This window comes from Megalobrama amblycephala, linkage group LG7 (assembly GCF_018812025.1).
Source record: "Megalobrama amblycephala isolate DHTTF-2021 linkage group LG7, ASM1881202v1, whole genome shotgun sequence".
Classification (NCBI taxonomy): domain Eukaryota; kingdom Metazoa; phylum Chordata; class Actinopteri; order Cypriniformes; family Xenocyprididae; genus Megalobrama; species Megalobrama amblycephala.
Window position 1 is genome coordinate 5,913,261 of NC_063050.1, and position 15,378 is coordinate 5,928,638.

The 15,378-nt window shown below is 40.3% G+C and overlaps 1 protein-coding gene across 1 annotated transcript in view; it reads right to left on the minus strand.

The window, feature by feature from the left end:
* The window catches only part of LOC125271592 (NACHT, LRR and PYD domains-containing protein 12-like), a 296,158-nt gene that overhangs the window by 151,727 nt on the left and 129,053 nt on the right, over window positions 1–15,378 (minus strand). Inside the window, exons 15-17 of the mRNA XM_048195699.1 lie at window positions 10,066–10,639; window positions 7,423–7,469; window positions 6,772–7,342 (exon numbers count right to left, since the gene is read on the minus strand). Coding sequence (XP_048051656.1) covers window positions 6,772–7,342; window positions 7,423–7,469; window positions 10,066–10,639 — 1,192 coding nt within the window. The remainder of the gene's footprint in view (window positions 1–6,771; window positions 7,343–7,422; window positions 7,470–10,065; window positions 10,640–15,378) is intronic.

Here is a 15,378-nt window from a genome sequence, read left to right on the forward strand (position 1 = left end):
GCAGAGACGATACATTCAGTCTTAGAATTAATTTACCCATGATCGTTTAACAACAATTAAGAAGTATATTAGCTACAGTAGCCTTAGCATATTAGCACCATGAGCCAAGAAGCCTAATATTTTAACACCAAATACCATTATGAACATAAAGATTAACAATCATAAGTAGACTGCACAATAAAAAGAGTATCTCAAAAAGAGGAATTATTTGTCTATAGTTCAAATAACTTTACAGATTTAAAGTCTTTATAAAGTTTCAGATTAAACTGTTATCTAGTATGAGTGTGAGCATCAGCAGCCATGAGTTGCATTGAAGTGATTTCATCTCCCTCTCTTCGATTGATTTGCTAGAGGAGGAGCTGTCAATCTAGAACTAGTTGACCAATGGTGGCACTTAAGCCCGGCCTAATTTACATGAAACTCAAACTGCAACATTTGGAAACGCAAGAGCAAAACGTAGAAAGAAGAGCAAAGAGAAAAACAGCACAAGCGCACAAAAGAGTAAAATATGAGCAGAAAATGTAAGAGAGCAGAAAGAAAAGAGTAATAAAAGCAAGGAAAACATCTTTTAAGAACGCATAAACACAAGTTTAAGATTTGTGCAATATCATTTTTAATGTGTTTAAAATTGATTCATGCTTGTTATTTTCTGAAATATGCTTTTAATTTTTCGATTTACGCTTATTACAATTTGATCCGTGACCACATTCTTTGCCATTCCGATCATTTTGCATTATTTTTTTAAGTTTGTGCTACAGTAGGTGGCCATCCAAAACGGTGTTTCTACCGCCGCGCGTGCCGCCGCCGCGTCGCAAAGTGCATTTGCAGCTTTTGACCGCTGAGTGGCGCTTTAACCACATGTTATCCAACAAATGCATCAAAGCACATTATCTTTATGCAAAATGTCAATTTTCTCATATATTAGGCCGATATTTGTCACAAATACATTTTTTAATTACATTTTAAACTCCTTTAATAAAACAGCATGGATTTTTGACATGCACATACTTTGTTATTCGTTACCTGTCCTTTATTTGACTACTTAGGAAAAATATATCTGTTTGGACACTGATTAAGAAATTGTTGCGTGTTTCATGAATTATATCCTTTATTTTAGTAAAACGTGAGTCACTGAATAATTTCGCTCCCATTATTAAGGCACGATTTAGCTAAATTATTGAAACTAAAAAGAATGGACGGATTAATAAAACGTCATAAAAAACTGCAACTCCTGCAGCCGCATTTAAATGCAGGAGTGTATTCTATTCCTTAAAATATCAAATACAAATTCAGAAACAACACATTCCAGTGGATAGATCGGCTCTTATTTAACACAGACCTACGAATTTATTGTCGAATTGAGATATTTCTTTCTTTTTTGGTACAATTATTCGCTGAGTTTAAGTTCACTTTTGAGACGTTTCAAATTCTCGCAGAGAGACAGCTGAAAGCGCACCCTGTTTTTTATTTATTTTATTTTATTTTTCAAAAGTACAAGGTTTTGTTGTTATTGTGAGGGTACACAAATAAAAGTAGACCATTTGTAGTCTTGCACTAATCTGTAGGCTATCGCCAAAAATGACGGAAGGCCTGTTTTAAGTTGTATCTGTCATGAGGAGAAAATCCATCAGAACGCGCCGGCGCTTTCGTCGGCCAGAGGGATAAAAATGTAACCAATTTAGTTTCACATTTATATTTAAATATTGGGCTATAAACTAATTTTTTTTTTTTTTTTAAGATGTCACCAATGTTGATTATGAAAAGTGAATAGCATGACGGATGCGCAATGTTGGGAGACAAATGCAGCAGGTCAGACATAAGTTTGACCACTTTATTAAGTTTTGTTTTATAGTAAGTCTTTCTTTAAAGTGAATTTCGTTTTGTAGAAATTGTATCTTAATTTCAATAAATGTTTCATCAACCATTTGCCTATATTTAATAATTAGGAAGAAAACCATGAACGTCGGGTGTGGAATGGATTGAAGTGCGTAACAAACGAACTCATGTTTCCGCGGCCTTTAAATAAGGCTGAAGCAATAGACATCTTTCTGTTTTTATTAAATTTCTTAAATACATGTCTGTATTACTTAATTAATTGATAAGATGTTTTGGTCAAACAATATATTTTAGCTGGTCTAAATTCTAAGTTAGACACAAATTTGCGTTAGGTTAGGCTATATAAGGTTCCCTTCTAGAAAAGCGCGTAAATTGCCGTTTCGGCCACAAATTTTCAGTAATTTCGATCAGTGCATCAAATGATATAGGCCTAAACTAAATTCATGTATTTACAGTAAAAGAATAAAGAAATAGCCTAACTCTAGACTTATTGGCTAGGATATTTACGTTTGGGCAATATATAATAATAATAATATCTCAGCAAAGACCGAACATATTTATTTTTTATTTATTATTTATTTGTCTCGATACACCACCGCTAGTAACACAGTAGCACAGCGCATCAAAGCTTGCTGTTGTCTTGGCTACCTTACAAACTGCGATGGAAACAACAGTGAATTTTTCCCCCTTTTGTGGTAATTTAGCACTATTTTTTTATGGTATTCTGCTTGCATTTTTGGGATTCATTTGGATGCTTTATTTTTATCTTTAGTCAATTGAGTTTAGTTCTAAAAAAAGCAAAGGCTGGTAAATAATCTGCGACGGGGCCCATCATAGGGTGGGGGCTGAGGGGGTGTCCCGTACGCCCATGATGTAATGGTAACACATCGCTTACAAAGGGTTCATGTTAACTACTGTATGATTATCAGACAGAGATTTTAATGTGTTAATGTTTCAACCATATTGTGCAATTAGCTATGCAACAATCTGATAAACTGCAATTGTGCAGTTTGTATCCATTAACACGCTCATAAACATTACAAAAAGAAATGTCATGCCATAAGCTACACAATTACGAACAAAAAAAATGTTGATATTCCAATAATCAACATTTTGTTATTCAACAAGTGCTATTAAGATAAAGTTTCTGCTATAGATAGTTAGCGCCTAATCTGACTCTCCACAATGGGCTACACAATGCATATGAATATTTTATAGGCCTATTTGTATTTTGACTGCAGTTAGAGCAAAATGATGAGAACATGTTTAACACTGGAAGTTTAAGATTCTTTATTAAATATTCTTACTTTATGCAAAACATATAGGCATCTGTACATTGTACCTCTATAACATCATAACATAAATTATTAAATTATAGTTCAAATGAACCGTACAAACCCAATCTTGTTTTTTGCTATTTATTTAGGCCTATTTATTTATATCAGCAGATCTGTGTTGATTCAGTTTATTTCAATAACTGCTGATGTTGCAAACTGTGGTTAAGCTGTAAAGCAGCTCGAAATAATTGACCAAGATATGTAACATTATGGCTCCGTATTATTAGAACAATAACTGTACAGAATCTTTACTGCCATCCAATGTTCCTTAAAGACAAAGAAATAAAATAAAAATGTTAAAGAAAAACAAACAAAAACAACAAACCGATTGTGTTCCATTTATATATCAATGTATAATGTTTACATTATCTTGAGTGTATAAAAAGCACTCACCCAACCTAACAGTGCTTGCTCTGCAACACTTGACAAGTTCGAGATAGGGGAAAGGGCGCTTTGTTTAAAATGTTTGTCACCAAAGCCATTAATCCAGAGGGCGGGAGACTCAAAATATTAGCCTAAGCTATGCGTGTGACAGACCTTTTTGCAATCTTGGTGCTTTTTGTTAATTTTAACATCCTGATCTGATCATATGAAATAAGCTGACGAAATACACAATTGTTAGACTCTGTTATGAGTATTTGCAGTAAGTTTCTTTATTTGTTTGTGTTATGGGGATTTGCAGAAGTTCCGAATGGAATCAACCCTCGTTTACCAGCGTCTGCGTATGTGCGAAGTTTTGACTGGAGCAAGGAGGGATTTTTTAAAAGTCGGAGCGTCGTGTTTTTTTTTTTTTTTTTTTTTCTGTTGTTGTTGTTGTTTTTAAATCTGCAAGAAATGTTATGAGTTTGGCGTGTGGTAGGAAAAAAAAGTTTGCACAATAAGCCATACGCAAATTTGTGTCTAACTGAACCAGCTAAAATATAGGCTATTGTTCGACCAAAAACATCTTATCAATTATTAAAGTAATAAAGACATGTAATAAAGTAATAAATAAATTTAATTAAAACAGAAAGGCGTCTATTGCTTCAGCCTTAATCAAAGGCCGCGGAAACATGGTTTCGTTTGTTACGCACTTCAATCCATTCCACACCCGACGTTCTTGGTTTTCTTCCTAATTATTAAATATAGGCAATTGCTTGATGAAACATTGATTGAAATTAAGATACAATTTCTACAAAACGAAATTCACTTTAAACAAAGACTTACTATATAACAAAACTTAGTGAAGTGGTCAAACTTATGTCTGACCTGCTGCATGTCTCCCAACATTGCGCATCCGTCATGCTATTCCCTTTTCATAATGAACATAGGTGAAATTTAAAATAATAATAATAATAGTAATAATAATAATAATAATAATAATAATAATAGGCAATAGCGCAATATTTAAATATAAATATGAATCTAAATTGGCTACATTTTTATCCCTCTGGCCGACGAAAGCGCCGGCGCGTTCTGATGGATTTTTTCCTCATGACAGCGGAAACAACTCAAAACAGGCCTTCCGTCATTTTTGGCGATAGCCTACAGATTAGTGCAAGACTACAAATGGTCTACTTTTATTTGTGTACCCTCACAATAACAACAAAACCTTGTACATTTGAAAAATAAAATAAAAACAGGGTGCGCTTTCAGCTGTTTCTCTGCGAGAATCTGAAACGTCTCAAAAGTGAACTTAAACTCAGCGAATAATTGTACCTAAAAAGAAAGAAATATCTCAATTCGACAATAAATTCGTAGGTCTGTGTTAAATAAGAGGCGATCTATCCGCTGGAATGTGTTGTTTCTGAAATCATGGCCAGTGCTCGTTGCTGCTGTTATCAGTTCTCTTGGCGCTCGTGCACACGCGCAGTTTTCACACAGACAATCCAGCGTTTCGTTCTGGTAAAAGCACAAAACAAAATGCACACAACGTGTCCTTGCTCTTGACGTACAATCACTGATGAACACCTTTGGTTTTAATGAGTAAATTAGCTTAAATATTTATTCCTGCCGGTATTTAAGTCTGCGATATCAAAATCACTAAACGTTACATAGCATAGCCTATATAGCCTAATAGCCAAAAATAAATAAATAAATAAAATCAAATCAAGAACAATTAAAAAAAAAATCAAGAACAATAGCAGTTAATAAGAATTATTGCTCTTAATGCGGTCTTAATGCTGGACCGTTCTCATTTCGCTCCGCATATGGAACTTGAAGGATTTTTTATTTTTTTTGCTAAGAGCCAACCAGAATGATAATATTAAATTTTTAATCAGTGTGTGTGTGTTCCTATATATATATATATATATATATATATATATATATATATATATATATATGCCTAGTAATGACTGTTTAATGACAATAGCATGCAGTAAGACTTTGTGTTTGTTGCCTAAGACTATCCCACGTTTTGAAATACTCTCTTTAAATTTTCTAATGGTTTTTAAGGATGTTAAAATGTTATATTATAATGTTATTGTTGTTGTACTTCGTCCTTTCATCTCCGTTTACAAACCGACATTTTATTATTATAGTCACTTTCCAATCCGTCCCTTTGCGCCACCTGGCGGTAGTTTTTTACACGCGACCCATTTTAATACCCATTTTGGTTGTCCACCTACTGTATTTATTCCTGCCGGTATTTTAGTTTGCGATATCAAAATCACTAAACATTACATAGCAAAAAAAAAAAAAAATCAAGAACAATAAAAAAAAAAAAATCAAGAACAATAGCAGTTAATAAGAATTATTGCTCTTAATGCGGTCTTAATGCTGGACCGTTCTCATTTCGCTCCGCATATGGAACTTGAAGGATTTGTTTTTTTTGTTTTTTTTGCTAAGAGCAAACCAGAATGAAAATATTACATTTTTAATCTGTGTGTGTGTGCTCCTAATATATATATATGCCTAGTAATGACTGTTTAATGTAAAGGTCTTTCTTTTAATTTTTGATGCATAGACAACCCCACGTTTTGAAATTAACTCACTTTAAATTTTCTAATGGTTTTTAAGGATGTTAAAAGGTTATATTATAATGTTATCGTTGTTTTACTTCGTCCTTTCGTCTCCGTTTACAAACCGACATTTTATTATTACAGTCACTTTCCAATCCGTCCCTTTGCGCCACCTGGCGGTAGTTTTTTACACGCGACTGAATTTCAGTTAACGCAACGGCCCTGCGGCGGCGGTATGCGCGGCGGTAATACCCATTTTGGTTGTCCATCTACTGTATATATTTTTACATGTGTTTTTACATTTTTGATTCATGCTTATTATTTTTTGATCCGTGACCGCAATACTATTGGCGGGAATCTGATCCCATAGACTTGACCGATACTTCTGAACCAGCTGTTTTTCATGTTCATCTAATTGCTGCAGTTTTTCTCTTTCTGCTCCGTATTAAGCTACAGCCCCTTCAGTGGCTTGGTCCCGCGTCGGTATTGGCATCTGCTATCGGCCAAAATATGCTGACAAATATGGGCATATCAGGTATCAGCAAAAAATCTAATATCATGCATCCCTTGTGTTTAATGATGAATGAAGAACAGAAGATTGAACTATTAATCACAGTCTGGAAAAATCCTTCACTAAGACAGTATATTTCACTCACCCGATTCTGTGTGTATCACTGTTGTTTCTCACAGGAGGTTGTTTAATGTCACACAGAGCCATGGAGGAGTTATGATAAACTGCAAACCCAGCATAGAGGGGTTCAGTTAATGTGGGGTTTAGTGTGAGTAAATGTGTGAGTGTGTGTGTGTCAGAGACGCTGTAGAAGGACAAAGTCCTGGCCGACACGTCCACATACACTCCTACTCTCTTAGAGGATGAACAGGCAAAATGTATCGTAGTGCTGTTCTTATTGTGACAGACAGTTAATCTGTCATCAGAGCAGTCCAGACTCCAGGATTTGTCATTAGATCCAAACATACAGTCACTCAATCCTTTCCTGCTGATTCCTTTATAGGCCACTGCTATACGAGCACGTCCACTCCATTCAGCCTCCCAGTAACAGCGTCCAGTCAGACTCTCTTGACACAGAACCTGAGAAACTTCATCAAATCTCTCTGGATGATCAGGATACGGCTGATGATCTTCCGCATATGTGATCTTCCTGTTCTCCTCAGACAGAATGAGACGAGTGTATGCTGTGTTTGGATCCAGTGTGAGATGACAGGCATCTGAACACAAGAAGAGAGAAACATTTCACTAAATGAGACAAATCAACATCAAATCACTGAATGATTGTGTGTAGACCTACATTTGTGTAGTTCTTCTGTATTTCTGATCTCTCCACAATGATTCACACTATAAAACACAAACATAATTCATGAATAATTTTCTAAAGGTCAGACAAAAAGGAACAAGAAACACACACACAAACTGTTCTGTGACACAAACTTAGTTCAGACAAATATGATCGATCATTTAGTCTGATGTTGTTCCAAACCTGTATGACTTACTTTCTTCTGTGGAACATAATATATACAGGGTGAATTAATGGTGACAGAATGTGCATGTTATCAAGCACAACTGGTGATCTTTGTGTAATGTGCGATGATCACAGGACAGAAGCTCCTGATGCAGCATCTTTTGGGGCAAAGAGGAGAAGAACAAAAGTCCAAGGGGGAGTGGAGGGTGGGAGGAGCCAGAGGACAGCCAGGAGCAGAGGGAGACAGATGATGACCCAGGCCACAGTCACAGTCAGCAAGATGTTCCTTGGCGGCGGCGCAGGAGGGAGGAGCCATGGAGGAGACTTGGTGAAACGAGCCAGGGGTGCTTTCTCCTGCGATGCTGCCAGCCGTGGTGGATAACCAGATGGAGCCGAAGAGACACAGAGCCTGGGTGACACTGAAGGTCCAGAGGGCCAAGGTGGAGCTGACAGCTCATGGATATGGGGATACGGAAGACCGCTGTGCAGCCAGTGCAACCGAGGATTACGGAGGAGCTGGAGAGAAGGCAAAGCCCGGTGGAGCCGGAAGGATTAGAAGGCAGAGATGTAGCCAGCAGCCAGAAATCCCGAGGTGGAACCAGGGTGATGCTTTCCCTCCAGCTCCTCCGTAATCCTCGGTCGCACTGGCTGCACAGCAGTCTCAGGCTCCACTAAAACTCGCTTGGGGATGGGCGTTGTTGTTGTCGCGCACCTGATCAGACATCATAACAGGCTCTGGCTCGGGGGTGAAACACGGCTCAGCAGGGCTCGCAGGCACTGTCTCCGTGGCAGGCGCACTCTCCGTGTCTGCGGTGGAATCAGGCTTTAGCTCCGTCTGGCTGGGCGTAAGCTGACTGGGAGCTGGGTTAGGTGGAGCGGTGCTGATAGGCTCTGTCAAGTCAAGTCACCTTTATTTATATAGCACTTTTTACAATGCAGATTGGTTCAAAGCAGCTTTACATTGATAAGTGGCACATATTTTTGGCTGCACAGCAGCTGTTAAACAATAGTGTCAATGCAGGCAGATCAAAGCATTGTTGAATGTCAAATGTCAAGTCAAATGTCAAGTGTCCCCAACTAAGCAAGCCAAAGGCGACAGCGGCAAGGAACCCAAACTCCAACAGGTGACATCAGGTGGCAAACAAGTGGCAAATAGTTGTTAAAATGGAGAGAAAAATACCTTGGGAGAAACCAGGCTTAGTCGGGGGGCCAGTTCTCCTCTGGCGAACAGTGCTTTGTTAAGATTCAGATTACTATCTATAAGTCTGATAGGATTGCAACATTCAAAGTATTTATTTCAGTTCCATCCAGTTGAGGATCGTATTCATCACGCCAGTATGGACGGTTTGTTGAGGAACTGTGGCACTGGCTGTCGTGTTGATGATGTCTTCACAATGGATGATCAAGTGCCAAATAGGAGAAGGATCTACCGCCTGCAGTTGATTTTGATATTCTAGGTATTATCAGCTGGCCTGAATTCTGAGATTGCAATAGACATGAAGGACTATAATGCTTTAAGAGCTTGCTTAGGTACTGGGGAGCTAAACCATTTAGTGCTTTGTAAGTAATTAGCAAGATTTTAAAATCTATACGATGTTTAACAGGAAGCCAATGCAGTGTTGACAGAACTGGGCTAATATGGTTATACTTCCTAGTTCTAGTAAGAACTCTAGCTGCTGCATTTTGTACGAGCTGTAGTTTATTTATCAAGCGGGAGGAACAACCACCCAGTAGAGCGTTACAGTAATCTAGCCTTGAGGTCATGAACGCATGAACTAACTGTTCTGCATTCTTCATTGAGAGCATATGTCGTAGTTTAGATATATTTTTAAGATGGAAGAATGCAGTTTTACAGATGCTAGTAACATGGCCTTCAATCGAAAGATCGGTCAGGATAGTGTGTGAGGCACACCAACTCCAAAAAGTCCATGGTGTGTAACTCCAGGGAGCGGTCCTTCTGCTCCAGGCATAATAGGGAAACCGCAGGGTCCATGGTGACGAACAAAATAATTAAACTAAAGAAAATGCCGCAATATAAACTGTGTTGGTGCATTCTTCTGTTACGTGACATGTGAGTCAATAAGGCACAAGGACGAAGGCGAATAGGAGGAGTAGTATTTAATGATAAGAACAGGCAGAAAACTCAAAATACACATCTAACAAATGCATGCTAAGTAATGCTTTTTTATATATTCTTTCTCACACTAAAAGTTCTCTTCATCAGCCTGTTGAATGTGCAGTTTTTTCTCTTTCTGCTCCGTATTAAGCTACAGCCCCTTCAGTGGCCCCGCATCAGTATTGGCATCTGCTATCGGCCAAAATATGCTGACTATCAGTATGGGCATATCAGGTATCAGCAAAAAATCTAATATCATCCATTCTAGTGTTTAGTGATGAATGAAGAACAGAGGATTGAACTATTAATCACAGTCTGGAAAAATCCTTCACTAAGACACAGTATATTTCACTCACCCGGTTGTGTGTGTATCTCTGATGTTTCTCACAGGAGGTTGTTTAATGTCACACAGAGACATGGAGGAGTTACGATAAACTGCAAATCCAGCATAGAGGGGTTCAGTGAATGTGGGGTTTAGTGTGAGTAAGTGTGTGAGTGTGTGTGTGTCAGAGACGCTGTAGAAGGACAGAGTCCTGGCCGACACATCCACATACACTCCTACTCTCTTAGAGGATGAACGGACAAAATGTATCGTAGTGCTGTTCTTATTGTGACAGACAGTGAATCTGTCATCAAAACCGTCCAGACTCCAGGATTTGTCATTGTATCCAAATATACAGTCTTCAATCAATCCTTTCCTACTGATTCCTTTATAGGCCACTGCTATACGAGCACGTCCACTCCATTCAGCCTCCCAGTAACAGCGCTCAGTCAGACTCTCTCCACACAGAACCTGAGAAACATCATCAAATCTCTCTGGATGATCAGGATACGGCTGATGATCTTCCACATATGTGATCTTCCTGTTCTCCTCAGACAGAATGAGACGAGTGTATGCTGTGTTTGGATCCAGTGTGAGATCACAGGCATCTGAACAAAAGAAGAGAGAAACATTTCACTAAATGAGACAAATCAGCATCAAATCACTAAATGATTGTGTGTAGACCTACATTTGTGTAGTTCTGCTGTAATTCTGAACTCTCCACAATGATCCCCACTATAAAACACAAACATAATTCATGAATCATTTTCTAAAGGTCAGACAAAAAGGAACAAGAAACACACACACAAACTGTTCTGTGACACAAACTTAGTTCAGATATGAACAAATATGATCGATCATTTAGTCAGATGTTGTTCCAAACCTGTATGACTTACTTTCTTCTGTGGAACATAATATATTCAAGGTGAATTAATAGTGACAGAATGTGCATGTCAAGCACAACTGCTGATCTTTGTGTAATTTAGGATGATCACAGGAGAGAAGCTCCTGATGCAGCATCTTTTGTGGTTGTTACGTGACGTGTATCAAAAAGGCACAGGGATAAAGGCGAATACGAGGAGCAGTATTTAATTATAGGAACAGGAAGAAAATTCAAAATACACATTTAACATAAACAAGAACAGACAAGGAATGAAGAACACAAGGTATATATACATTATATATATATATATATATATATATATATATATATATATATATATATATATATATATATATCAGGAACAACTAAAGTCCACAGCAAAACAAAAAAAGTCCAAGGGGGAGTGGAGGGTGGGAGGAGCCAGGGGACTGCCAGGAGCAGAGGGAGCCAGATGATGACCCATGCCACAGTCAGCAAGATGTTCCTTGGCGGTGGCACAGGAGGGAGAAGTCATGGAGGAGACTTGGTGGAATGAGCCAGGGGTGCTTTCTCCTGCGATGCTGCCAGCCGTGGTGGAGAACCAGATGGAGCCGAAGAGACACAGAGCCTGGGTGACACTGAAGGTCCGGAGGGCCAAGGTGGAGCTGACAGCTCATGAGATAGAGGCGGAGATGGGGATATGAAAGATCGCTGTGGAGCCAGTGCGACCAAGGATAATGGAGGAGCTGGAGGGAAGGCGGAGCCCGGTGGAGCCAGAAGGATTGGAAGGCAGAAGTGCAGCCAGCAGCCAGAAATCCCGAGGTGGTACCAGGGTAATGCCTGACCAAGACACAGCCGGTGAGACGAGGAAGCCTGGTAGAGCGGGTGGGATGACGTGCCACAGTGGAACTGAGAGCGCAATGAGCCAAGGCGAAACTGACGGATCAAAGAACCCAGTTGAAGTCTGGGTTTCTGTGGCTGGAGAAGAACACAGGGGATCCTCACGCCAAAGCCAGCCTGGAGACTGGAAGCCCCATGAGGAATCCGCAGTACTGCGAGGAGGAGATGAGGGGCAGACAGGAACCAGAGGAGTAGCAGCTATAGAAATAGGCTGGTCAAATAGAGGAGGGGGGAAAGGGAGGCTGGGTGGGGAATCTGCAGACATAAGAGGTGCTGGAGATATGTGGGGTAAAGGAGATACAGAGGTCACTGGAGATACTTGAAGCACAGGAGATACAGGGGTCACTGGAGATACTCGAAGCACAGGAGATACAGGGGTCACTGGAAATACTTGAAGCACAGGAGATACAGTGGTCGCTGGAGATACAGGGGTCACTGGAGATACTTGAAGCACAGGAGATACAGGGGTCACTGGAAATGCTTGAAGCACAGGAGATACAGGGGTCGCTGGAGATACTTGAAGCACAGGAGATACAGTGGTCACTGGAGATACTTGAAGCATAGGAGATACAGTGGTCGCTGGAGATACAGGGGTCACTAGAGATACTTGAAGCACAGAAGATACAGTAGTCACTGGAGATACTTGAAGCACAGGAGATACAGTGGTCGCTGGAGATACTTGAAGCATAGGAGATACAGTGGTCGCTGGAGATACTTGAAGCACAGGAGATACAGTGGTCACTGGAGATACTTGAAGCATAGGAGATACAGTGGTCGCTGGAGATACAGGAGTCACTAGAGATACTTGAAGCACAGAAGATACAGTAGTCACTGGAGATACTTGAAGCACAGGAGATACAGTGGTCGCTGGAGATACTTGAAGCATAGGAGATACAGTGGTCGCTGGAGATACTTGAAGCATAGGAAATACAGTGGTCGCTGGAGATACAGGGGTCACTGGAGATACTTGCAGCACAGGAGATACAGTGGTCGCTGGAGATACTTGAAGCACAGGAGATACAGTGGTTGCTGGAAATACTTGAAGCATAGGAGATACAGTGGTCGCTGGAGATACAGGGGTCACTGGAGATACTTGAAGCACAGGAGATACAGTGGTCGCTGGAGATACTTGAAGCACAGGAGATACAGTGGTCGCTGGAGATACTTGAAGCACAGGAGATACAGTGGCCGCTGGAGATACAGGGGTCACTGGAGATACTTGAAGCACAGGAGATACAGTGGTCACTGGATATACTTGGAGCACAGGAGATACAGTGGTTGCTGGAGATACTTGGAGCTCAGGAGATACAGAGGTTACTAGAGATACTTGAAGCACAGGAGATACAGTGGGCGCTGAAGATACTTGAAGCATAGGAGATACAGTGGCCGCTGGAGATACAGTGGTCGCTGGAGATACTTGAAGCACAGGAGATACAGTGGTCGCTGGAGATACTTGAAGCACAGGAGATACAGTGGCCGCTGGAGATACTTGAAGCACAGGAGATACAGGGGTCACTAGAGATACTTGAAGCACAGGAGATACAGGGGTCACTGGATATACTTGGAGCACAGGAGATACAGTGGTTGCTGGAGATACTTGGAGCTCAGGAGATACAGAGGTTACTAGAGATACTTGAAGCACAGGAGATACAGTGGGCGCTGAAGATACAGGGGTGAAAGACATGTCTGCAGAAATATCCTTGGTAAACCAGTCTATTAAATCCTCAAAATAACCAAATTGTCTCCCAGTGTCCATATTGCACTCACACGCAGTGGCGGGAGTGTGGGCGGGGCTTCCTTCTGAGCCCTCAAGCTCCACTAAAACTCTCTCGGGGATGGGCGTTGTTGCCGACTTGTGCACCTGGTCAGACATCATAATGCACTCAGCAGGGCTCGCTGGCACTTTCTCCGTGGCAGGGACACAGGTAAATCAAATAACTAATCAAACAGAATGGGGAAAATTAGGTCACAGAAAACATGACACATGTGACAGTGGTATTGTTTCTATCAGTCAAGTCAAGTCACCTTTATTTATATAGCGCTTTTTACAATGCAGATTGTGTCAAAGCAGCTTTACAGTGATAACTGGTATATAATTTTGCCTGGAGAGCAGCTCTTAAAGAAAATGCCTCAATCCAATCCAGATATAACTTCCACAAACATCTACGTCACAATGTGAAATATTAGCAAAAGGCACAAGCAAAAAAAGATGAGGTTTCAGTATAGTGAATTAATTGTAGTGTTATCACCATGTCATGGAGATTGTTTGGATAAGAAAGCAAAACCTCTTTGTTTAGCCTTGCAAAAATTGACAAATTAAGGAATCAGTGTTTAAGATTAATTTATAACACTCTTTCTGAGAAGTACAACTAAATGGTTTAGCTCCCCAGTACCTGAGCGAGCTCTTAAAGCATTATAGTCCTTCATGTCTATTGCGATCTCAGAATTCAGGCCAGCTGATAATACCTAGAATATCAAAATCAACCGCAGGCGGTAGATCCTTCTCCTATTTGGCACCTAAACTCTGGAACAATCTTCGTAGCATTGTTCGGGAAGCAGACACACTCTGTCAGTTTAAATCTAGACTAAAAACACATCTGTTTAAAGGTGGTACAGAGGATGTTTTCGTCGACTAAGTTTTTGAAATGAGCGCATGTGGAAGAACAACCCCCCTCCTTCAGTGTTTGTTTACCACCGGCATTCGCTGTGTTATTAAGCCGGGCACACATTTAACGACTAGCTAAAACATTCTAAGACTGTGCTCAACATACAGCGATTGTTTCCTGCTCCTGAAGCAGATTTATATACTTTCACAAGGAATTTGAACACCGACTGTAATCGCAGACTGAACGCAACTGGCTCTGACTGGACGCGTTTGAGTGCGATCAGTCATAAGTATCAATTTACATTCATAATCGGCCTTACAATCGTTAAGTGTGTGCGCGACCTAAAGCTGTGGATTCATTATGTCAGACTCACCGCAGGTAACTCATAATCTGCAGTTGTTACTCCTGTCTCCTGACAAAAACATTGCATGCGGAGTGTGGAAAGTTACTAGAGCGTGCAGCCGCGCGTCTCTCACAAGGAACGTCATGGCAGTGATTGACAAGCCAGAGGGCCAATCCGCGCACGTCTCTCACAATGGCAGTGATTGACAAGCCAGAGGGCCAATTGGCTGATGTTTTTAAGGCCCTACCTCGTGCACAGATGATGTATATTAATATTATTACTTTCAGTGCACCTAATAAATAGTCTTTCATCAGTTAGTAAAGACAGTTTCAAGTAATATTGCAAAAATGTATAAAACAAAACATCCTCTGTACCACCTTTAAAGGTCCCATGACATGCTACTTTTTGGATGCTTTTATATAGGCCTAAGTGGTCCCTAGTACTGTATCTGAAGTTTCTTTCCTGAAATTCAGCCTTGGTGCAGAATTGCAGCCACTACAAGCCGGTCCAACAATGAGCTTTCCTCACGACGCGCTATTTCTGGGTCTGTAGCTTTAAATGCTAATGAGGAGAGAGGCAGGGCAAGGTGAAGGGTGGGTGTGGCCTTAACCAGTTTACCATGCGCTAATGTTGACA